Source organism: Arachis duranensis, chromosome 8, assembly GCF_000817695.3.
Source record: "Arachis duranensis cultivar V14167 chromosome 8, aradu.V14167.gnm2.J7QH, whole genome shotgun sequence".
Taxonomy (NCBI): domain Eukaryota; kingdom Viridiplantae; phylum Streptophyta; class Magnoliopsida; order Fabales; family Fabaceae; genus Arachis; species Arachis duranensis.
In genome coordinates, this window is record NC_029779.3 from 37,688,730 (window position 1) to 37,714,365 (window position 25,636).

The 25,636-nt window shown below is 31.3% G+C and overlaps 2 protein-coding genes across 2 annotated transcripts; one reads left to right on the forward strand and one right to left on the reverse strand.

The window, feature by feature from the left end:
• Positions 1–902: 902 nt before the first annotated feature.
• Positions 903–2,401, reverse strand: LOC107462617 (stem-specific protein TSJT1). Its single transcript, XM_016081238.3, has 4 exons — positions 2,081–2,401; positions 1,743–1,983; positions 1,532–1,652; positions 903–1,283 (listed from the first exon to the last, which is right to left on the reverse strand). The coding sequence occupies exons 1-4, from the start codon at positions 2,293–2,295 to the stop codon at positions 1,093–1,095; spliced, it is 768 nt and encodes a 255-aa protein (XP_015936724.1). The 5' UTR covers positions 2,296–2,401; the 3' UTR covers positions 903–1,092.
• A 5,478-nt stretch (positions 2,402–7,879) lies between these two features.
• On the forward strand, positions 7,880–10,437 carry LOC107462568 (uncharacterized). The gene is made up of 7 exons (XM_016081177.1): positions 7,880–7,886; positions 8,106–8,449; positions 8,648–9,175; positions 9,254–9,500; positions 9,568–9,867; positions 10,024–10,187; positions 10,231–10,437. The coding sequence occupies exons 1-7, from the start codon at positions 7,880–7,882 to the stop codon at positions 10,435–10,437; spliced, it is 1,797 nt and encodes a 598-aa protein (XP_015936663.1).
• The last annotated feature ends 15,199 nt before the right edge of the window (positions 10,438–25,636 follow it).

A 25,636-nucleotide genomic window follows, 5' to 3' on the forward strand; every position in this document is an offset into this window, starting at 1 on the left:
TATTTAACGTAAGTTATAATTAATTACTTATTTTATTTATTTCACTTAAATTACAATTAATAAAAATAAATTATACAAAATATCAAACCGTATTATGACTGACTAAATATATATAAATTGTCTAATTTTGTCTAGTGACTAAGTCCTACCACATTAACTAAGTTACTAAAATCTAAACATTTAAACTAATTATTCACTGAAAATAAAACAAGGAAAAACTACTAATCTTAAAATTTAAAACTTCAGCCACGTGCCAAGTAATATTTAGTCTATTAATATTTCCATTGTAGACATATTCTCGAGGGCCATATTCACTTAAGGAACTCGAAGTTAAGCATTTAAAAACTAACAAAATTCTTAAAAATTATTTAAATACACCGCAGCAATCTCGGCTGCTGGAATCCGAATTAGGCAAATCGTATATATTTTGGGTATTGAGATTCCTTTCTCAATTGTCACATATCTCGAGTGCTTAGTTTTCAATCTCCATAATAATACATATCCTATATGGCTGTATACTCAAAATATATCCTGACGTCGTCCGGTCACAATACAGAATCTCAAACACCAATATATGTTTAATTTTAACTTATCCTCAATATCCGAGATTTATAAGAAAATACGCATTCTTATAAATACTTCACCTTTCATGTATTTCTATAATTTATATATTTATTTAATTTAAATAAAAAAATCCCCAACTTTAGTTGATACTTTGCATCTACAATGATTTATTTGTCATTATCATTCATACCATAAGATTCCGATGACCTACTTCCATATAGAACAAAAAAATATTTTTTTAAAAATATTTTTATTTTTTAACTATTCTATTTTCTTTTTTGCATAATTATGGAAAATTAGAGAACAATGACTTAAAACAAAATTATGCCTTTAAAAAGAAAAAAAAAGCATTTTGAGTGTTGTATTATTTATACTAAGTTAAAGAAACAGAACAGAAAACATTACAAGCAAGCAGAAAACAAGACAATCTGGGTTAGAGAGGAAATTAAAGGAAACATAGAAACATTGATATGTGACATATTTTTGGTTTACATTACTATTGTGAAAATACTAATAGTAATAATAAGGCTAATGTTGATCCCATTCCATCCAGTTAGATTGACTTCCAACTCTTGGAATGCTGTTGACTCTTGAGAACTTGTCAACCTTAAAATTGGCTCCACACATTGCACCTTCACTGTCTATTCTTGGCATTGCCTTCAACTTGTTCATTGGGTGCTCAAAGCTCATCAAACCCCCTTCACTGTGGAACATACACCCTGCATTCCATATTCATTCCAATCCCAACAAAACTATCTTGTCAATCCTTACTAAATTCTAATCATAATTATTAATTAGACATAATTTATAATCTTCATTTTGGTCACTCTAAAGTAACTCACATGTACTCATAATGCATTAGGCTCTAATTTAAAGGAAACTTTTCACCAATTTGATTGGACTTGGAAAGATAATAATAGATCCTAAAATCTAAAATAAATAAATAAATATTTATTAATTTAATTACCTGTTGGAAAAGGAGCAAATGATTTGGCACAACCCTCTTTGATAACTTGCAGATCATCAGAGATCACCACAGATCCATCAGCTGCAATTCCCCAATACAACTTCACCCCTCCATCAGAACCCTGAAACAATCATAATCATAATCATAATTCAGCAATAATCAAAATTTGTTTAGGAATTAATATTAATTAATTAAGTAATTAATTAATTACCAGTGCTGCAAAGACACTGCCAACCTTGCTGTCATAGACAACAAAGGCAAAGCTACCATCAAGTTCCTTGACAACTTGATCTGCAGGGTATGGACCTCTGTCACGTAGGGTCTTGTAAGCTTCAATCACAAGCATGGCTTCATTGCTTCCCTTTGACAATCCATACTGCTTGTTCATGTATGATAGATTCTTCAAGCTCCCCAAGAACACACAATATATGTCATCAAACCCACAAAACAACCTGCCAGTAAAGTACCTCTCTTTATTAGAATAATCTAAATCAATTATTTAAATTTTGAATTGTGAAAGTATGGTAATGATAATAATAAATAAATAACCTTTGGTTATTAATAGAGAAAGGATTATCAGGGCGGACATAAGCTAAAACAGCAGCATGGCCAAAGCTGATAGAGCAAGTGTTGTTTGGATGAAGGGAAAGAAAATCTCTGAGAGTCTCTTCAGGAATCTTAGGCTTCTTGGAACCTTTGTAAGAAGCTGGACTATTCAACTCATCTGGTGGATTTGCAAAAGCCTTGTGGAATATGGCTAGCATTTTTCTTTATTGGTTTTGGCTTAATAATAATGATAATAATGATTTAGCTATTTGTAGATCAAAGGGAATGAAATAATGCAGGGTTTGGAGCATAGGAGAAATTCTAATATTTATATGGTGGCAATGATAGTAAGTAGTACCTAGCTATCTTCAAGTGTTAAGAGGGTGGCGTGTGTGTCTTCATCAACTTTGTGGGCGTGGGACCTAGTTTGGTGGATAAGCATCCAGATTTTGGTTTTTATAGTAAGATATTTTCCTGTGAGAATTTATATTCTAACAATTAAGTTGGACAATTATTATTATTATTATTATATAAAAAAGAAAATTATTAAGAGGCATGATTGTTAATTCCTTTATGAGTAATAACTAATAAATCATGCCAATAATTTTTTTGGATACTTTGATCTTGCTTTCTATATGTATGTTTTGTGTTTATATAACTTTTTTATAGGTTGCACAAATTCTTTTCTTTATTTTCTTGTATAATTAACAATTTGATTTTTATGCACGGATATTATAAAAGGATTTTATATAAATAATTAATTATGCATTATCATATAAATAAAAATAATTAATTTTTAATTTGTCATTTAAAAAATTATTTAAAGACATGAACTGAATTGGATAATTTTATACAAAGTTTAATTATTTTATTAGTTATATAGTTTTACTAAATTTATAATTAAGTTTTTATTTTTTTTGGTTAAGTACGATTTTAGTTCTTAAGGTATAGACAAAAAATTTTTTTTTGTCTTCAATCTTTTTTTCATACAAAATCATTTCTAAGGTTTAAAACTAAATTTTAAAATCGTCCTTTTTACTTAAAATTTAAAATTTTGGACCAAATTACTCGTAATAAAACTTATAAAATAAAAAAATAAGAGAAAGGGAGTATTTCTCCTCCTGCTAAAGAAAAGGGAAGAAGAAGAAGAAGGACGATTTTAAAACCAAGTTAACCTTAAGACAAGTTTTCGGCCTATACTTTAGGGACCAAAATCGTACTTAATCTTTTTTTTCCTTTTTAATTGAATTTTTACACTGCTTTTAGTTTTATAATTAGATCATTGTTAATGTAAAAAATATTAGAGGAATATTTTTCGCAAATTAAAAATATCCACAATTAAAAATCTAATTAAATCGTTAATTTTAATGTTTTTAATATAGAAATGAGTTAATTACAAAATGTAGGAATTTAATTAAAAATATATAAACACTTAATTATAAATTTAGTAAAATTATAAAAACTAATAGAGTAATTAAATTTTATAAAATTATACTCGTTACCTAAATTAAATAAATAATTAAATGTGTATAATAATAATAATACAAAAATTGTGCAGTTAGTTAAAATGTTAAACTTAGTTAATTTAAGTGTAAGAAGCTATTAATAAATAAGATTTATTAGGCTCTTTTGTTGTTTTCTTTCTCAAGACAAAGTATGTGGTCCTACTTTGTCGCTTTCATCAACATCTTTTAATTTCCAAGTTCCTGATTGCTATTACCATGGGAGAGAATGATATCACTTTTCCCTTGTTTGGGCACAAAAGTCCCTCAATCATGCAAGCAATGGACAAACTAATCATTCTTCTTTCATCCACTTGGAATTTTTATTTTTTGATAAAAAAATAATATTTATTAGAGATAAATACTGTTTTAATCTCTAAAATTTAGGGTGAAAATTAAATTCATCCTTAATTTTATTTTGGATTTAAAATTGTTCTTCAACGTTTTATTTGATACTAAAATCGTCCTTTCAACTTTTTTCGGACAAAAAATACCCTTATAATTTTTCTTATCCTAATGTCATCCTTCACTGCCACCATCACCACTCTTATTACCACCAATTATTCCTCTTTTCATATTTATTCATTCTAATCCATCAACAACAACATAACATTCAAATTTAAAATTTTATCATCAACAACATAATATTCAAATTCAAAAACAATATCAACAACCTCATATATTTTAAAGAGATTGAGAAGAGAATGAGACTGTCGAAAAAAGAGGGGAAGTGAGAGAACAAGAGAGTGAGAGAGAGAAAGTTCAAAATCGTGGCCACCACCATCGAAATCGTCGCTACTGTTGCTCTTAAAAATTATCGCCGGAAAAAGAAGGAAAAGGAGACCTGAAACTAGAGAAGTCCCTGCAAACACTAATAGAGAAGCAGAGAAGATCAACCTCAATGTTCACCACCATCTCCAACGCTTCAAAAATATTTGTTTTAAATGCAACATCAAATCCAACAACAACAACAACAACAATAAAGCATTCAGATCTTTTATAAAAAAATGAAAAACTTAATCAATTACAAAAAAGGACAAACAAGATCCAGAGTAAAGTAGACACAGTAATGTCACTGGTTTATTCTGCCACTGCGATGCTATTGCCGGAGAACGAAGATCGTAGACAGCCGACTAGGTAAACGGTGACGGCAGTGACGGCGCCGTGACCGACGACGAAGAGGAGGGCGACGACGGCGGATAAGATGCCCTTCAATGGTGAGGCGAGGCGAGGGCGCGGCGTGGCAAGGTGAGGGCGACCGTCAATCTCGACAGTGGCGGAAGAGTCCTTGATGGTAGATCTCTGTCGTAGTTTCCTCTTTCAACACATGCAACAACAACAACAGTAACAACACAATAACGACATGATTTTGAAGAGCACCGAAATTAGAAAAAGGATGTTCAGGAGGAAGAAGAGGGTGGGTTTAAAGGGTGGTCTGATTAAAAAAAAAAAAAGAAGAGAAGGAGGAGAAAAAAGAGAAAAAAAAAGAAAAAGAGTATAAAACATTAGGATAAAAGGGTATTTTATTGGGATTTGATCTTCTAAAATTTGAATTTCATTTTAGAGAGTAAAATGTGACCTCTCACTATTTATTTTATAGGTGAGATCAAAAATAAATATAAAAAAAAAACTATTTAAGAATAAAAAATCACACTTTACTCTCTAATATAAATTTCAAATTTTAAATGATCATAATTCATTTTTTTTATTAAAGGAAGATCAGAGAACAGCCAATAAAAAAATAAAAGATATTGTTATCATTTAAAAAATACTTTATTTAAAATAATAAATAATTTTAATATCAAATTAAAACATTAAAAATAATTTTAAATAAAAAATAAAATTAAAAATAAATTTACTTTTAACCCTAAACTTTATAAATCAAAAGAGTACTCATTTCTATTTATTATCTTATACTTCTCCGCTTCTTAATTTTCTTGTTTATCTTTTATCGGAAGCCGGCTATTTTGACCTTTCAAAGAAAAGATTGAAATATTTGTCCATATATATACAAATATTAAAAATTGAAAATGTTGTGGTAAAATAAAATAAAATTTTCGGATAAGCCATTGTATTTTGTAACATCCTGTGGGTTTGTAATTGTAAGTTGTAACTGCTGCATGGGTTCTTATCCTTTTTCTATCTTTATCCACTCTATCACTGTGAGCATGAGCTTCAAGATTCCTTCAATAATAAATTTCACGGTGAAGTTAGCTCAGCTTTTTATTTTTCTCATTATTATGTGGACCATTAAGACCCCACCTCGTGATTATTCCGGGTAAGGTCTAGTCTCAATTTTACGATTCTATGGACTGTGCTCTTATTAATAATTTTGTTGCATAGATATTTATGTAGTAAAATTCAATCCGATTTCTCTCTATTTTTAATATATTTTTTATTAATTTTTTTAAATTTTATTATTTGAGATAATATAAGTTTTTTGTTAAAAAATTTATCAAATAATAACAAAAATTAAATTTAAGAAGATTTTATTTATTAATTTATTATTAAAAAAGTCTTACACTCATAATGATTAAGTGAAAAAAGACTACTATATATAAAAAATAATGTCACAAAGAAAAAAAATACAGCACAAAAAATTTAAAAAAATAAAAAAAGAAAAAAAAAGATAAAAATTGTGATATTAATGGTATTAATATTAATATTGATAGTAGTAGAAGAAATGATGATACCATAAGGTATGATTATAGAATAAAAATAGTAAAAATAAAAATTATAACGATGAAGATAAGAAAGATAATAGTAGTAGTAGTGGTTGTTGATAAATTTTGTGGGGTTTAAATTTCACACATTATAAATAAATTTTACAAAACGAATTTATGTTGCTGGATTTCTTAATTAAGAAATCGTATTATCTCAAAATAATAATGTTGGTGTCGAAGTGTCTAATTTTTAAAAGAAATAAATTGCATTATTTTTTATGAAAATGGATAAGAGTAAGGTTTATATGATTTAAAATTTAGAATTGACAAAATAGTTTTTTGTGGGTTAACATAATGAGTTAACTGTTAATGCAGTACTCAAAAAATTTAGACATTGGTAAAAAATTTCTGAAAGAAATTAATAAAACAGTCCTTTAATAATTTAAAAATGCGACAAAATAATTAATAAATATTATATTTTTTATAAATAAAATTTTTTATATTTACACAAAAAAAAAATTACTTGATATAAAATTACCAAATTTTGAAGAAAAAAAGATCTTATTTTTCTAATGATAACTGCGAGGAATTACATTAAAATATAATCTCTAAATTCTTTTTAAAAAATATATATTTAATATCTAGTTCTTTTTATCGCATTTTTAAATCTTTCAAGATCTTATTTGTTATTAGTATGATTATTTTTATCACCAATATAAATTTTTGAGTATCATTTTAATAATTTATTCTAATATAATATCATAACATAATAGGATTTTTTTAAATAAATAATTTAATTATTTTATTTATCAATATAGATAATTTAGACACAATTTATATTTTTTATCCTATTACTTTTCTCGTTTACCGTGTAAACAAATTAATTATGAGTATTGTAAACGAGATAAGACGCACATTTTAAACATGTATCACATGATATGTGAGAATTGACGTAGTCCACATATCTCGTTTCTCTTTTACAATGTAAACAAGATATACTCATAATCAATTTGTTTATATTATAAACGAGATATGTGTTTGTAAGTATAAAAATATTAATAATTTAATTTTTATTGATTTAAAAAATAAAAATCAATTTATTTTGTTGCTATTTAAATCGAATAGAATATTAATAAATGTTGTAGTTGCATCATTAAATTTGAAAAAAATCAAATATAGAAGCAGTTACAAAAATCGTGTTTCTTGGTGTCAAAATCTTCTTCTATCTACTAGGTACAATTTTTCATGTTTTTCAATTTTTAATGTTCTAAATTCCTATTTACTGAAATTAAATATTTGGAAATGAATTTTACCCAAATACAACTTTTGAAATGGCAAGACGCAAATACAATTTTTCATATCTCTATAGAAAATTTATAGAAGAACGTAAACTGCTATTGGCTGTCGCGGTTTACGTGGGTTAGCATTTTACACAGAAACCGCTATAGGCAGCAGCTGTTTCTGTTGAGTGTGGCTTGTGCATAAATTGCTACAGGCAGTAGCGGTTATGTGTTGGGTGACGTAAATATAAACCGTTAGAGGCAGTAGCAGTTTACGTTGAGTGTGTGTACGTGGTGGTTGGCTATATATACCCCCTCTAAGGCATTGAGGTAGAAGACGAGTGTCATTTCTCACAAATGAATGGTGAGAAGAGTTTTGTGATTCTAGTGCATTGCTATGGGAAAATTCAAAAAAGCAAAAGGCATGGTGTTAAATTTATGGATAGGGAACCGCTTAGTGTTTTTATTTGGTCGTCGAGTACGTTGGTAGAGATAAAACACATCATATTACAGAAGTTGGGGGTGTGTGGGATAAAGTGGGTAAAAAAATTATTCAATAAAATTTTCATTTCCATTGTGTCAGTCGGTGTGAAGTATGAAACATTTGTGATAGGATCCGATGAAGACATTCAAGTATTGTTTCACTGTCGGTGGAGTTTTTCGGAGGTTAGAATACCCGAGCTGCTTGCAAAGTTGGAAGATGGCGTTGACAGCTCCGAGGCATCGACGCTGAATCCTCAGTCGATGACGATGGGTGGTGCCTCGACGTCGATGCCTGTGGTAGCACCTTCAGGTCCGATCCCTTATCCTCCACGTGTTGTGGCTGGTACTGATGGTGTGTCTCGTGGTGTTCCTGATTTTGAAGTTGAGGCCGGACCGGATCAAGTTGAGAATGCAATGTGGGAAGATGATTCAGACGATGAGCTGGTCGACATTGGTGGGGACAGTAATGATGATATTTCGAGCAATACACATACACCCCATGGAGCTTCGGCTTTCGGCACACAACAATATCATCTACACTTGTCAACCTTGCATTCGGAAGCCATCGGCCAATAGTGGAATGTAAAGGCAACCTTTGCGGGCCAGGGTCTGCATGATGCGACTGCTTTGACGAAATTTTAGATTGGTCAATCTTTCCAGAGTAAAGAGGAAGTTGTGTTGAGTGTAAAGGATTATAGCATCCGGCGTGGAGTTGAGTACAGGGTGATGGAGTCAGACCATCTCAAATACAACAGGAGATGCAAGAAGTTTGGAAAATGGTGCACGTGGATGATTCGTATCACGCTGCGGCAAAGGAAGAGTACCTGGAAAGTTAAGAGGTACAACGGACCGCACACGTATTTGGCCACATCAATATCGAGCGACCACAGACAGCTTGATTATCATGTCATATATGTGACGATCTTTTCGCTGGTCAGAGCTGATGCCTCAGTTACGATTAAGGTGTTGCAGGAAGCACCGGAGGCAACCTATGGTTTCAGGCCTAGCTATAAGAAGGTATGGATGGCAAAGCAGAAGGCAGTAGCACAAATCTACAGCGACTGGGAAGAGTCTTATGGTGAGTTGTCCCGTTGGATCCTTGGGGTGACATCCACCATGGAGGGTACGATTGCTTTGTTGAAGACCTCTCCGATTAGAGTGGGTGATCAGGTTGATGAATCAACAGTCTACTTTTATCGTCTTTTCTAGACATTTTCTCCATGTATTGAGACTTTTTGACACTGTAAGCGGCTAGTCAGCATCGACGATACGCACTTATATGGCAGGTATGGAGGGACTTTGTTGTTGGCTATTGCTCAAGATGGAAACTCGAACATCTTTCCTGTTGCATTTGCACTTGTAGAAGGAAAAAATGCAGAGTCTTGGGCATACTTTCTATCCAACCAAAGAAGACATGTGACTCCACAACTAAGTAATCTGGTGATATCTGACAGGCACATTGGCATCAAGGCTGCACTAGAAGCACTTGATAGTGGTTGGCGACCTCCCCATGCTTATCGGACATTTTGCATTTGGCATGATGCTGTAAATTTTGCGCTCAGCTTCAAGGGGGCAAGATTCAAGGAGGTTGCTGGTAAATGCTGCTTATGCAAAGACAGTAGCTAATTTTGACTATTGGTTTGATATAATGAGGACAGAGAATCTGGCTATGTGTGATTGGGCAAATAGGATGGAGTATGACAGGTGGACACAACACAAGGATGGTGGCAGACGATATGGTCACATGACGACCAACATATCTGAGTGTGTCAACTTTGTTTTGAAGGGAACCAGGAATCTACCAGTGACATCGTTGGTGAAGTCGACATATCTACGACTTCCAGAGTTGTTTGTTGTCAGGGGTCAGATGGCAGAGGCACAACTAAGATCTGGGCACCAGTTTTGCTAGGCGCTTGTGAATGCCATTGAGCGGAACTTGAAGGATTCAAGGTGCTTCACGGTGACACTGTTCAACAAGCATCAATTTGAGTATACCGTGGCAAAGACTACTCCTACAGGTAACTTCTCGTTGGGTACCTATCAAGTTTCTCTTAGAGATCGCACCTGTGACTGTAGCCACTTTCAGGCCCTGCACTACCCTTGTTGCTATGCAATCGCATGTTGTGTTCAGTCGCGGCTAGATTGCGCCATGTATGTTGATGAAGTTTACAGCATATCTGAGGTATTCAAGGTGTATCAGATGGGCTTTGTACCTTGTATTCCAGAGGGTCTTTGGCTACCATATGACACACCGACTGTCATCCCTGACCCTATCATGCGATGAGCTAGAGAAGGGCGAACCACGATCCACCCGCATTTGCAACAACATGGATGAAGCTGACTCTGGTAGACCGAAGCGATGTGGCTTATGCAGGCAACCCGGCCACACTCGTAGGAGTTGCCCTCAGCGAGGTTCCACGATCGGGTCCTAGGATTAGATGTTTTATTCACGTTGTATTAGGTTATATAGTAGTTCTTGTTCATCTTGGTTATTGGTTGTGCTATCCAAAAATGTTATGAGCTCACATTAATACGTTGTTATCTTGTAACGGTTTATTTGTTTTGTGTAATGCATTAGAACTTTGTTATCTTGTATTGATGTATTTGTATTTCCTCAAAACTAAAAACAATTGAAGAAGCATGCAATAGATACTTGTGAAAATATATAGTCATATAGTTATCAACACATTTATAAAACCAACCATAGATACTTAAAGAAAGATAGGGTCATACAATCGTACCTACTAAGTTTGGAACATAACTCTCGAAATAAACATGAAGTCATACAGTGCTGGAAATAAATGAATAAGATACATGGAATGCAACTACTAAAACAATCACAAAGACAACAACCTACTCGTGACCATCATCTGGGTCATCATCCCCGAATGTACCAAGCAGATGAGAATATGTGCCACATTGAGGAGGACGCCTCACTATAGTAGGTTAGTAGGGCTACTGTGCAACATTGTCAGCTGGACGGTCTGCTCCAAATGCAGAGTGGGACGTTCCTCCCATGGTGAACCAAGTGTTCAATGGACTACCTGCAGGCTCGTTCAAGTCCACCACATATTGTCCTTGATAGTTTGGTGCCTGATACTCTAGTGCCTGGATCTGAATATCTGGCATCTATGGGTGGTAAGCTGGGGCATCGGGCTGGAGATCTGGCATCTACGGATGGTAATCAGATGCATCAACCTGGATCTGGGACTAACCGTCATCCTCCCGCTTGATAGTCGCGAACTCTGCGTAGAACTGTGAACTACCCATCTGATCGTCTATGTCCGTGGTCATCGTAGTCGTACCAAGATCAGCATACATCTGTGCCCTGTCATGGAATGCCTGAGAGATGCATCTAATCGTCAATGCCCCACCCCCAACCCCAGTCGCCGTGTACCCGCTAATTCCACCACCAATCTAGGTACCACCCCCATCCCCCCTACGTCTAGCACTGGCCCGACGAACACGGTGCTCGCCAATACCTCTGTCGTCCCCACCTGCATCATCCTCCTGCATCATATCATCTTACCATCGCCACTCCTGACCTATGTCCAAGGTATCAATACGACGATGTCTTTCGACACGCTTGTTGTCCGGCATGTTGGGTAACTGTGATTTCAGTGGCGCCTATGACAAACCTCTCAGAAAGGCCTCTGCCGATATCTCTACGTGCTTGGGATCCGCAAATATGGCTCCCAGGGAAAGTACCCTGTGCGCCTCGCGGTGCCACCAATCTAACAACTCAGCGGAGGGGCCTAGATCAGCCACTCTGTTGATAATAAGAATTGAAACAAGTCTATTCTGCCAGTGTAAATGTCAGACCTAATAGTAATGGAAGAACCGCCTATCTTCGCCCCTTTCGTCCTCAGCATGCAGCCAGTCTATGTTCAAATCCCCCTTGGGAACATGCTGCACCCCCAAGTTGTGGGACCACCCTATCAACTTGATGCTACTCAATGACGGCAAAATATATCAAACTGGTAACCGCTCGCTATAATCGACAATGCTCCTCCATAAGTATCTCAAGATTGACCACAACAAGTACGTCGAGGGAAGAGTAAGGCTCCATACAATCTGATGAACCCTAACTAATGAAACCAACCACAAATATGATACTTACATCTCAAGCAGTCAATAGATATAATGCAAGGCGATAGTTTATAACCCTTTGCTCCTTGCCATCATTTGGTGGTAAGTATGCGGCCCACCTGAACAATAGTAATCGGTTACAAAATGAAGGAATAACACAACATATCATATTTTTCAAGCTTCAAATGAATAAAGAATACCTGGATGCCAACGGAAACGAAAAGTCCTCAAACCTAGAGGGCCTCAACGAGGAAAATTGCCAGAATATCCAACATTGTAGCAAGTGGAGAGGACCTGCCAAGTTGGTAATATTTCTATTCGCCACCCGACACATGCATCAATACAAACATGCCAAAGCAGCGGACCCTAGCTATAACTCCCCATGTCATCAAGATTTGCCACAAAGGGTAGCCGCCGTATATAAATCCAGTTCGCACTCTTGTCCCCAAATAACTGAGTAGATAACAACATCATGATATAGGCAAGTGGATATATGCGAATATTATCCCTCTTCAATTCTATCTAACTATTGTGGTAAAGAATGTCAAAATTCTTGCCCTATTTTTAATTTCTCCTCTGATTTTGCATTTTGGGTTTGAGATGTCAAGAAATTTATGATTTTGATATTTATGAGAGACTTAACCTTGAGTTCTAGTGAGATTTTGACTAATGAACACATGGTATAAGTTAAGAAAATTCCTTCCCTTTGACTTTTCCTAATTATGTATGAAACCCTAGCTTGAAATGTGAATTAAATTGGTGTAATTAGATTTAATAAAGAATGATGGCTTACTTGGGTTGAGTTTATGTTGCGGTTTTGTGGTTTGGCTTGATTGCCCATCACTTGGTAGAGGCTTGGTGCCGTTGATTGAAGTTTGGGTTGATTGGGGAGAAAATTCAAGTGTTAGAAAAACCGCCATAAAAAAGGTACGGATTTTAGTTTCAGGTAGACATTATGTAAGGTTATGTGAAAACCTAGGTTATATGCCCTAGGATAGTGTTGAATGATGTATGTTGATGATGGTATGTGGTTTAGTGTGAATCGCTTGTGTTGAATGATGTGTTTTAGCATGATTGTGACAATTGGATTCTTGATGAGTGATATATAATTGTATGAATGAGATTGGATGTGAAAATTGTGGTTCGATTGCGTACTAACGTTATGATATGAGAATTTAAGCCAGAGACCGTGATTGGGTGAGGTATCCCCATCTTAGTAAGTTATGAACCTCAATTGAGGTATTGAAAGATTAAATTATATGTGAGAAGGATTGTGAAATTGAATTGGATTGTGTTGATTGATTTTAATAATGAGGAATTTGGTAGATTAGGCTTTGAATGGTTTCAAAGTAATCGAGAATGGATAATAAGTGTTGAGAAATGATTTGGGGTGGTTTTGAAATGAATTGAATGGAGAACTGGTGAAATTGACACTTCAGTGAAGTTTTGGTAAAAATAAATTTTTGACCAACTTCAACGGATCATAACTTAGTGCTTGAAGCTTGAAATTAAACAAATCTTATCTTGAATTAAAGAGATTAATGTTTGAAAACTGGTATAAAAAATTGAAATTGCAGACTTTGCAAAAAAAAAAAGCAAAACTGGCTAGTGTGCACGCGCATAGAAGCATGCATGCGCACCACTCAGAGCGAGTGATGCAGCTTGTGCATACGCACAAGGGATGCGTATGCACGAGTCGGTAAAATGTTGCAACTTGTGCGTATGCACAAGTGTTGCGTACGCACGAATCCTGTTTTCTCCAAAATTCTGTTTTTGATTGTTTTGCTTTTTTGGCATGGTTGTTCTCTTTAGCCTCCGTATGGAGTTGAAGAATTGATAATTAAGCCCTGAATACACTGAGGAGTGATAAGACAAATTAAATTGAACTATTCTCAGATAAACACTTAGTTAATCGGATGAAATATTGCGAGAATGGTGGTTCTCTCGCATGCATTGAGAACGGTGGTCTCATCCCGCTCATAGAATAATGAGACTGAAGTAGCTAATAAATGAATGGGGTTATGTTAGGTTGAATCTTTTGAGACTGGATGGAATTATAAATTGGTTTAAGAAGTGATATTGATTTCTTTCCTGGCAAGGACAGTGGTGTCATCCCGTTAGCTCAGTGCGTGAACTACTATGCGAAGATGGTAGTTTCGTCCTGCTCGTAGTGAGAACTGTGGTATTATCCCGCTCACGAGATAATGGGATTAATAAATTGAAAGTGAAATTAGGTTTGATGAATTTAATAACTTATAAAACTAATTTAAGTCAATGAGTATGAATGATTGTGGCTTGAATGGCTGGATCAGTAAGGTTGGAGGTTTATCTTGCTTGAGTGGCAAGATCGTGAATTTTATCTCCCTTGCGTATTTAATTTGCCACCTGCACCATACAAGGATGATAGTTCTATCCCACTTGTTTTGTGGTTGCAGTGTGACGTGAAAAAAGTGACAGGACACTCTCCATCTGAGACAAAATGATACACCCAATGAGAAAGTGACATGGCACTCTTTCTACGAGTATTGATTGGCAAGGATGGAGACTTTGTCCCGCTTGCGTGATTATTATTGAGCACAATCTTGCGAGGACGACGATACGCAATATTCACTTGAAATATGGTGTGTGAGACTCAAGTGGGACGACGAACGTGACATATACTTGAGACCTAAAGGAGGGTTCCCCATGAGGACGGTGATACGTAACACTCATGGAAAGGACAAACCTCGAAGTGGAAACGGCAATACGTAACGCCCACTTAAAATAGTGAGTACGACTTAATGAGGACGGCGATACATAATGCTTACTTGAGGCTGGAAGAACGACTGCCCATGTGGACGACAATACGTAACGCTTATGGAGGGAGTGTTTTCTGAGATAGGGACGGCGATACGTAATGCCTAACTCAGGGATGTTGTCGGGTGCGGGCAACCAACCAACATGTGAGCTCATGGCATGTTTAGGACTAAACATACATCATATATATTTGTTTGAATGTGCATATTTGATTGATTTGCCTAACTATATATTTCTGTGTAACTGCTAATTGTAATACTTACTATAATTGTTCTATATGTGTGTTTGATTATTATTTGTGTTTGCTATCATTGAGAGACTTGAGACTTGGGATTAATGATGATTTATGACTATGGGAATGAAATCGGTAGTAATACAGAATATGTTAAACTTAGTGAATTAACCCCGTATTGATTATTAATTTTGACTGATGTTATCGAACTAAATATTGAATTACTGAATTAAACAATTATGATATTGAGAGTAATGACGATTGATCAATTGTGAGATTGGATATAAAGATGCTGAGATGTATTGGAAAGAACTGAGATTAGAAATCACTGGTATAGCTGAGAATTTAGTATATTGATCCTGTTTGGATTAGAAGGATCCCTAGGCTTGAACTTTGTGTGATTAGAGACTAGGATTGCCTAGTGAGTTCATGAAATTTTACATAGTCTCTATTTGGAATTTTTACCCTATTAGGAACCTTTGAGTTCTCACCCGTTGTGAAAATTGTTGATTTTTCAGATAACAGGACATGAACGTATCTCGCTGAGAGTGCGGGATTCGTTGGTGAAGCAAAGGAGACTTTATTTTTGAAGATTAATCTGTACTTAGCATATTTCTCTACTATTGAACATGTATTTGTATACTTTCCTCTTAGAGGCTTTGTTATGGAGTAACAAGATTGTATTATGTACCCTTCTGGTTTGTAATATTTTCTAGTCGGCCTTGTCTTTGCGGATCGAGACGAGTGATTATTATGTATCTTATTTTGAGACCTTTGTATATATATACATTCAGCTTTGGTATACAACGAGAGTTTTCCGTGTGTGAGTATCGGTCATTCGATGTTTTAATTTCTTTTATAGGCTCCTAGTTATGATATTATTCTTCTATATCCATACATATATTTTTCTTTTAGGTGTCGTAATGCCTCATCACATTTAATTTATGATTTAAGCATTAAGTTTTGTGTGATAGGGTGTTATAGGCAGTATTAACAAAATTCCTAAACCCAACAAGGCAGCAACTCAAAAATAAACTGAACAAGTAAAATTGTTCTATCTTCGATAGAATCATTCAATTCAACTATTAACAAAATTCCTAAACCCAACAAGGCAGCAACTCAGAAATAAATTGAACAAGCAGAAATAAATTGAACCAGCAGTGCTTACCGGCGGTGAGGGAGGCATGGAAAGAGACGGCAATAGAGGACGGAAAGTGAGCTCGAATAGAGAGCGAGAAGAGGGACGTTGTGATCGGACAAACACACACACACACATAGAGGGAGAGAGAAATCTCGAAGAGACGACGACCGAGGAGAGCTCGAAGAGGAAACGACGACCGATGAGAGCTTGAAGAAACGGCGACACCACGAGCTTGAAGAGACCTTCGTGAGACGGAGACCTTCTATAGGCGACGATGATACCCACGGTCTATACTGCTAGCAGCGATAACACCTTCTAGTGGAGGAGAAGAGTTCGAAGATTAATGATATAGGGATGGACGAATGGTGGCTGCTGGGTTCTTCCAAGAAGCCATTTAGAGTTGGGTTTAAGGGAAGAGGGGTGTTCTAAGAGAGTGAAAGAGTGAATGTTGTGGTTTTCTCTTTTAAAAAAAATGATCAAAACGATGTTGTTTTGATGTTACATAAAAAACCGAACCTTCAAAAAATTAATTCAGTTGTCCGATTAATTGTCAATTTGGCCAATTTTTAATTAATTTTTTGCAAGACAATTTTAAAGGCCAATTGAATCAACTAGAAGATCAGTTTCTGATCAATATGTCGAACTAATCAGTCTGATTCGATTTTCAGAACTTTAATTTACTATGCTGCATTTACACCAAAAAAAAAATCCAAATACATAGTATATGGTGAAAATAAAAATATTCTTAATAAAATTCAAACTAAGTCAGACTAAATTCTTAATAAATTATTAAATAACAAATTATTAAATATTCTTTTATTAATAAATAATCAAATTTTTAGATGAGTTTATTTATCATAAAATAATAATTACAAAATAAAAAAAATTTCATTTTAAATACTAGTCAGGACGTTACTTTTAAATACTGACCGAATTAATAATTTATCTGTATTAAATTTCATTTTTGTCTATGTCTCACGTTGGTGCTTTTCTATGATCATACTTAAATTTCAATCTTGTCCGTGTCTTATGTTGGTATTTTTCTATGATTACACGCTAATGCTATCTATTTACCTATTTAGCACCAATATTTTAAATTAGCTTATCTAATACATATCTGATATGATATTTTATAAATACTTTTAATTAATAATATTGTTGACTTTTTTTTATCTTCAGACATTTTAAATTTTATATTTGTATATATAGAATTTAAGATTTAGTTAGAATTTAAAAATTAATAAATAAGTAAATTTTATTATGTTTACACTAAAATGATGCTAATATCAAAATCATGATTTCACTCTTTTTTTTTTCTTAATATAAAATTTTTAGTACGTATTCATGTTAATTTTATATTATTATTATATACTATATTATAAATTTATATTTGAGTTAAATCTCAAAATAATACTTAAAATTAATAATTATTTAAATTTATTTTTAAAATTACACTCTAAAACTCATAATAGTTTCTAATGATTTTTTGTTATTATAAAATTGAGCTAAATTAATTTCGGCTAAAACAACGTTATTTTGTATTTATAAAAAAATATATATATTAGTCTTTGATGCCTCCTTCTAATCCCCCTCTTCCTTTATTATGGCCATTCCCCAACAAGACCACAACCCATCTATGAAATTGAGCAACCCAAACAGCATAACTGAATTTTTGCCACCACTACTGTTGCCACAAATTTTGTGATAGAATCTAAGGATTTTTTCAGAAAATTCGTTTTTCAATCTCTTCACATGGCACACTCCAAGGTTCTACTCAAACTTCAACAATTCTCAATTTCGCTGTTTATTTGTACATACATTTTTGAAGACTAAAATTTCATATTTTCAATTTGTTCTATTTTATCCTGTTGATTCAGATTTTATTTTTTTATTTTTTTCATTTTTTGTTTGTATTGTGATAGAAGGTTCTAGGTGATAACATGTTTCCAAAAGATGGTGGCATCGTTAAAAGTGTCAGACATAGTGTCATTGTTGATGAGACCAAAGGTGAAGGCAGAGGAGTTGAAGAAGCGTGTGAGGATAAAGTGGTTGAAAATCTTGTTAAAGAGTTTGAGAGTGACAAAATAGAGCTCGACTATTCTCACTTATAATCTTAAGATAAAACACTCTTCTTTTATTTTCATCTTCATCATCATCTTCTTCTTCTTATTTTCTTCAGACATACTCTTCTCCCTTTTGGAATTGTATAAAACTTCATTCACAAGGCTACTCAACAATAAAAATAAGAAGAAAAAGAAGAAGAGAAGGAGAATGAATCAACACCTAAAAATCTTTAATACGTTAATCAAATCAAAAGTATATATTTTTCTGATTTCGGAATATGGCCGAATAAAAGAGGAAAGGGGTTGGGGAGGAAACTCGATAGTTGATATTTTTTTTAATAAATACAAAATAATGTCGTTTTAGTAAAAATAGGTCTAACTCAACTTTTCGATGATGGAAAGTAGTTTAAGGATTACTATAAATTTCAGAGCACAAATTTAAAAATAAATTTAAATAATTATTAATTTTAGAGATCACTTTAAAATTCAAATATAACTTCAAGAATCATTTTAAAATTTAACTCATCTGTAACTTTTGTCGTATTTTATATTTTTCAATGCTGTTGTATTTTCGTAGTATCGTATCATATCCATGTGTTATATTTATAATTTTATATACATGCTTTATAGCTATTTAGTCAAAGCACCAAGCCTGATCACTTGGCATATTTAAATATGAAATGTTATTTGACTTATTTGTACTTTCAAATAAATGTAAAATACTTATGTGGAAGAGCTAAAAGCAAGAAATAAATAGAGGAAAGTATAAAAAAAAATGGTCTCCAAAGATTTACGCGCGGATAGAATATTTCGAAAAAAGCAAAACCAAAATATGCTTTAAAAAAATTTTAAAAAATGACCAAAATAACAACAAAATGTCAATTTTACAAGTGGTAAACTTTTTTCGGTATTTGACGACCTGGTTTGTAATTTACTCAAATGTTTGTAGAAATATTTGAATATCTATTTAAAAAATATATAAAAAATAAATGAATGTAAAATTTGATTTCTAAGCTGTTTTTTATTTTTTAAAATTTAAAGTCGTTCACAAAAACAAAATTTCAACTTTGTAAAATTACTTAAACTTTAACTATTAAAGTATCTTATTTTTTTAATCATGTAAAAATTGAAAATAAAATCGAATCTCTAATATTATTTTAAAATATATATTTAATATCTAATTATTTTTAACATTTTAAATTTTTTAGAGATATTTTTTATCGTTTTAATCCTTGAAGAATATCTTTTTTGATAATCTTTTAAGAACATTTTTAGCATATTACTCCAAATATATAGTTCTCATATGCATCTTCAGTCTAAATATTAATGAGTTTATTTATTTATTTATTTATTTATCTTTTTGGTCCTCCCGTAGATTAATATAATGAGTTAACTATCAATTTAGTACTCGAAAGATTTAGACCCCGATAATTTTTTTTGAAAAAAGTTATTGACAAAACAGTCTCTAAATAATTTGAAATTGCGACAAAATAATCAATAAATATTATAGTTTTTATAAGTGACAAAAAAGTTTCATATTTAGTAAACAACTTATCCATTTTATTCTAACTTTATAACAATATTTGAATAAATATTTAAAAAGTTTTTTTTAGTTTTTCTTTTTATTTCTTAAAAAATATGGTCATTCACAATAAAAAAATTAAAAAATTACTTAATATAAAATTATCAATTTTTAAAAAAGAAAAGATCTTATTTGTCTAATGATGATTGTAAAAAATTACATCAAAATATGATCTCTAAAATATTTTTAAAAAATATATATTTAATATTTAGTTTATTTTATTACATTTTTAAATATTTCAGAATATTATTTATTGTTAGTATCTTTCAAATTATTTTTGTTAATGATATCAACTTTGAATATATTTTTAGTAGTTTACTCTAATATAATATCCCAACATAATATTACAACATTCACCCACTCTCACACTTTTTTTTTTGATGGATTGGACAACCCAATTTAGGTTACACAACACATTTATTCACACACACACTACTACTATTAATATGAGTTCTATATTTTTCATTGAGGATTCAAACCTGGGTGCAGCTCCGAGCGAGACAGATGATGCTGCTATTGATCCAAGGCCTTGGCTGCACCCACTCTCACACTTAACGTCAAGGGTTCTCATCTACTGTTGGCCCAATCAAATTTCGAACCCAATCATAAAATGGACTCCATTGGAAATATAGAGCCCAAATGTATTTTGCATAAGGCTATGTAAATTATATCTACGCGTATTATTGAGGCCCGAGTTTTTTGTTGTTGTATGTTATCAACTTGTTATGTATGACAAAAAATAATGAACATATTACTAATTTACTATGCTGCATTTACACAGAAAAAGAAAACCCAAGCACATAGCATATAGTATATAGATATTAAATTTGGTATATCGCATATTTGCAGCTGCTTTTCTTAAAAAGATAAAAATAATTCTTTTAAATTAAAAATTAGGAAGCATTCTTAACAAAATTCAAACCAAGTCAGACTAAGTACTTAAAATATAGTAAATTATAGATTAAATTCAGATTAATTATCTACATTGTAAGTCTGGCTTATTAAGAGTAAAATTTATAAGAGACTCTCACTGAAAATTTTCCATAAAATTAACAAATGTATGCCTCGTAGACCAATTAACAAATTAATTTAATTTTGATATATTTTCAGTATAAAACAGTTTTACACATACATCTAATTACGTATTGTCACGTTATAAAAAATAATTACTTTTTACATTGATTATATGAATGGTCATCTAAAAAAATAGATATGATTAAATGACAATCTAAAATATTAATACATCAAAATTAAATTCTTAATAAATACGTACTAACTTCTAAATGCCTTCCTTTCTTCATTTGTGTTGCTATTAGCATAGCTTATAATATTACTCTCATTTTTAAAATAGTTATCTCTTTTACTTTTTAAATTTATTAAAAAATAATTTTTTTCCTTTTCAAATTTTTAATGAATTTCAAAAATAAAAAAAGAAAAAAACTTATTTTGTGAAGCGAGTAATTTGAAAAAGTAATAAATTACGGAGGAGGTCAAGACTCAAGCTTATACTCATATTTTGGGTCAAAACGTCGTTTTTCTTGTGTCCTTTGGAAACTCCAGTAATTATTATTTTGGAGTCCAGCCCATGGAAAAGGGCTTACATTGGTGTCTAAAAGTCCAAAATGGAAACACGAGGTGCATGCATTTGCATTCTGCCACACTTTTCTTCACTTATTTGAGGCGCTCTTTAACAGAGTGGATCCTCTCTCCAGTAGAAAAAAAAAATTAATAGTGTCTAGTATTTAATTTTATTTTTTATTATTTTTTTATTTATTTTTATCCTATTTATAAAATTAAAAGTGAGATATCACGCTTTATTCTCTTAAATATTAAAAAAATAAAAATGATCCATTTCCACTTCTTAACGACATTTATAAATAAAATTTTAATAGAATGTTCTTAGGTATTATATCACGGTCATCATTAAATCCATTTAGATTTATAGATTTACACAAATTTTTAAGTGATGAATTTAAAAATTAATTATTTTTATTGAGATGTAATACATAATTAAATGTTATATAAAAATTAAATCCTTAAATATATATTATAACTTTTTTATTCTTTTAATGAATGGTCTTAGCCTAATCCTTTTGTCCAAATTATACTAATATATACTCTTTGATTGTATTCTCAAATAAGTGTTCATTTTTAATATTTTTCATTTACAAATTTTTGTCCAATTAACAAATTAACATAATATTATTATAATTTTTTAACCAAAACCTTGAACTAATGGACGAGAGAGTATAAAATTAGTAAATTATTAAAAAGGAGTGCATGCCAGTTAAATTATTATTGCAACATGTTTCACGTTTAAATTAAAATAATTCATTTTAGTAAGTAATCTCAAACTCTAAAGTAAACGTTGTTTTTACTTGCATTGGGCTGAATATATTATTTAAGTGTGAAATTAAGACAACTTGCATTCACGTTCTTGCTTTCTTTCCTTAAAGTAGCCATTCTTTTATACTTTCTAAGCAGCACACTAGTTTCATATTAATATTACATAGAGTAAGTGTACAATGGTAAAAGGACAAAGTGTATGTTTAATTACTCATATCGAAGCATGCATGTGTAGTGTGCTAATAACCTATCAAAGGAATTGGTAAGTAGTTTGATCTCTAGGTTCCAGGACTGAGCATTCTTCGAGCTATGTTATGCATGAGAATTAAGAATGAAACGAGTTAAAATATAGTTTTTTATTACTCATGGTCTCATGGATAATAATAGAGTGGATTCTATACCGAATAAAGTATGATTTGGTGATGTTAAGTAGTGTAAAAATCTGCCACTACCAACTTATTGCCATCTCTAATGAGAATATAGTGTTATAGAAGTTGAGGTAGACTTGTATTCCTTTGGTTTATTTCCTTTTATTTAGTTTCTAGTCAAAAAAAAGATTGAATAGTTTTTATAGATGTTTTGATATTTTTTAGGGTTTTTTTGAATGTTCAATACAAAAATTGAAATATATATTAACAAAAATTGGAATATATATTAACAAAAATATTATGTACATATTAAAAATCAGTCATTAAATGCTAAACTGCAGATGGCGGCTGTTTTTAAAACCAACTCTAATAAAGCGCTGCTATATCTGCCTTGTGTCTTGTAGTGATTTTATATCGGTAACTAATTTGATAATTATTTTTTGCATGTGTACACTTAATATAATATTTAATATATTTTATTTGGTAGCTAATTTGATATATTGATATATAATTGAGATGATACTTCTATTACTTAACCATATTTTCGAATTAATTTAGTAATCTTCAAAATCGCAAGTATAGTGATATATATATTTTTTTTAGTGTTAAATATCTCGTCAATTCATTTTTTTAAACCAAAAAAAAAAGAGAAAAGATAATGAATATTGGATTGTTGGGTAAAGTACTAAAGTGAAGAATGGGAGGAATGATAGGTGTTTTGGGACAATCTCACTAACATGTTGTTGCTACTGCTATATGCTTCTGCACCCAACCATACGCATTCCTTCATTGACTGTTAACAATAATCCACGTTATCCAATTAATTATATTCCCTTATCATATAGTGTGATATGATATGATTTTGCGACATGTATCATATGATTATGAAATCAACTGGAGTGTCTTGCTCATTAAAGTCTCACACCTACATCAATAAAGTTCTTGTTGGTTGAGTGCCATATCCAGAAAAAACAACTAAGTTCTATCAATCATATATGATATTGTGGCACCTCCTAAATTATTGCACAAGCGGGGTTAGATTATTGGATCCTTTTATTTAGAAAACTGACCACACATTATACATTACAGGAGAAATAACTCTCATAATTCACACTATATACCTGCTTGTCAGAATTTATTAGGGTCCCGGGTGCTTCTTGCTAAATTATTAAGTAAAAAATATAGCTTTCATTTTTGTTGGTAATTAAATATAGCTTTCATTTTTTTTGCACTTTTGAAAAAATGAATGTATTGAAAAAGCCCAATTATGAAAAATAAAAAATTTGTAGTAGTATAAAAAAAAATTGAATTTAATTGAAATATTTTTACATTGTATGTATAGCTTTTCTTTTTTCCATTTACGTTACTATTTAAAAAGTTGGAAAAGTAATTCAGATTAGAGTAATTATTTAAATTAGTTCTCAAGTTTTGAAATGTACAAAACAGTTTTTAACGTTTATTTTTGTTAAACAATACAATTTTTTTTGTTAGTCACTAACAATAATTGTTGACGTAGATCATTAATTCGTACACATAGCCGTTAAGTGTTCTTGAAAAACAAAACAATCTCCAAAAAATTTGAAAAATCTCAAAACAATCCCTAAAAAAATTTAAAAACAGTTCTTTCAAATATTTTTAATCTTTTTCAATAGTCAACATCTTATAATATATTTTTAATCAAAATACTAAAATATTATTAAAAATATATATAATAAATAAAAATACAAAAAATAACAATATATAAATTAAAAGATAATTTTAGTAATTAATACTAAATTGTCATAAGAAATAATATTTAACAATTAATTTATGATACCTACTGCAACGAATTGATATAGAAATCATAATAATAACAACTAAATCTAAGAGGTTATTGTATTATAAAGCCATTATTTATATACATAAATTTTTAAGATATTGACACCAAATAAACTTAGAGAAATAAGTAAAAATTTTTTTTTTTTGACGTAATTGTTAATTGTAATAGCACAAACAACTTTAACTGTAAACCTATTTTATACAATATTACATCTAGTGAATTCAAAAACTTTCAATAAAACATAACAAAACACTTGAATATTTGTTAAGACATTTTTTTAAGGTGTTGCAAAATATTAGGAATTTCACGTTACATTGGAATTTTGTAAATTATCCACATTGATTTTGTAATGACCAAAATTTACAAATTTGACTTCATAGACAATTTGATTAGCATTGTATGCAAGTTTTAAAGTGTGATCTTCATAAGTATTTGCACACATTTTTTCAATTGTTTATATGAAAAATTTTATGTTAGATGAAAATTTTTCACTAGCTCATTTTCTTCTTCGCCATTAAAGAATGATTAGAGAATAACAGAATAATATGGTACATACAAATTAAATTAATATTTTACATGATAAAAAATAAATGAGTTTATTTAATTATTTAATTTTTTTAGAGAAACTTCAAAATTAATTTATAATTTAAGATTGTCAAATTTGAGATAAATAGATAAAAAATGTTAGAAATTAAAATTTATCAATTTAAAAATAATTATATATAAATAATCTGAATGGACTAATTTGGATTTTAAAATTTTTTTAAGGATTATTTTGAGATTTTTTAAATTTTTTGGGAATTATTTTGTACTTTATTCTCGGGACTGATTTATCTAGATCGCATACGTTGACACTTAGCTTAACGGCCATGTGTGTGAGTCAATATTTCACGTCAAGAATCACTGTTGTCTGTTAGTAATTAATGGAGGGAGACTGTATTGTCTAACAAAAATAAACGTTGGGATTATTTTCTGTATTTTAAAATCTAAAGGACTAAAATGTCTAATTTTAAAAACTTCAGAGACTGATTTGAGTAGTTAGAGTTAATAGTTAAAATGGATCCTGAAATTTGACACCCGATTCAATATAGTCTTTTAATTTTCAATTGACCTAAATTATACTATGAAATTTTGAAGCGTGACTCAAGTTGGCTCTTCTATCTATTTTCATCACCAAAAAAATAACATAACACAT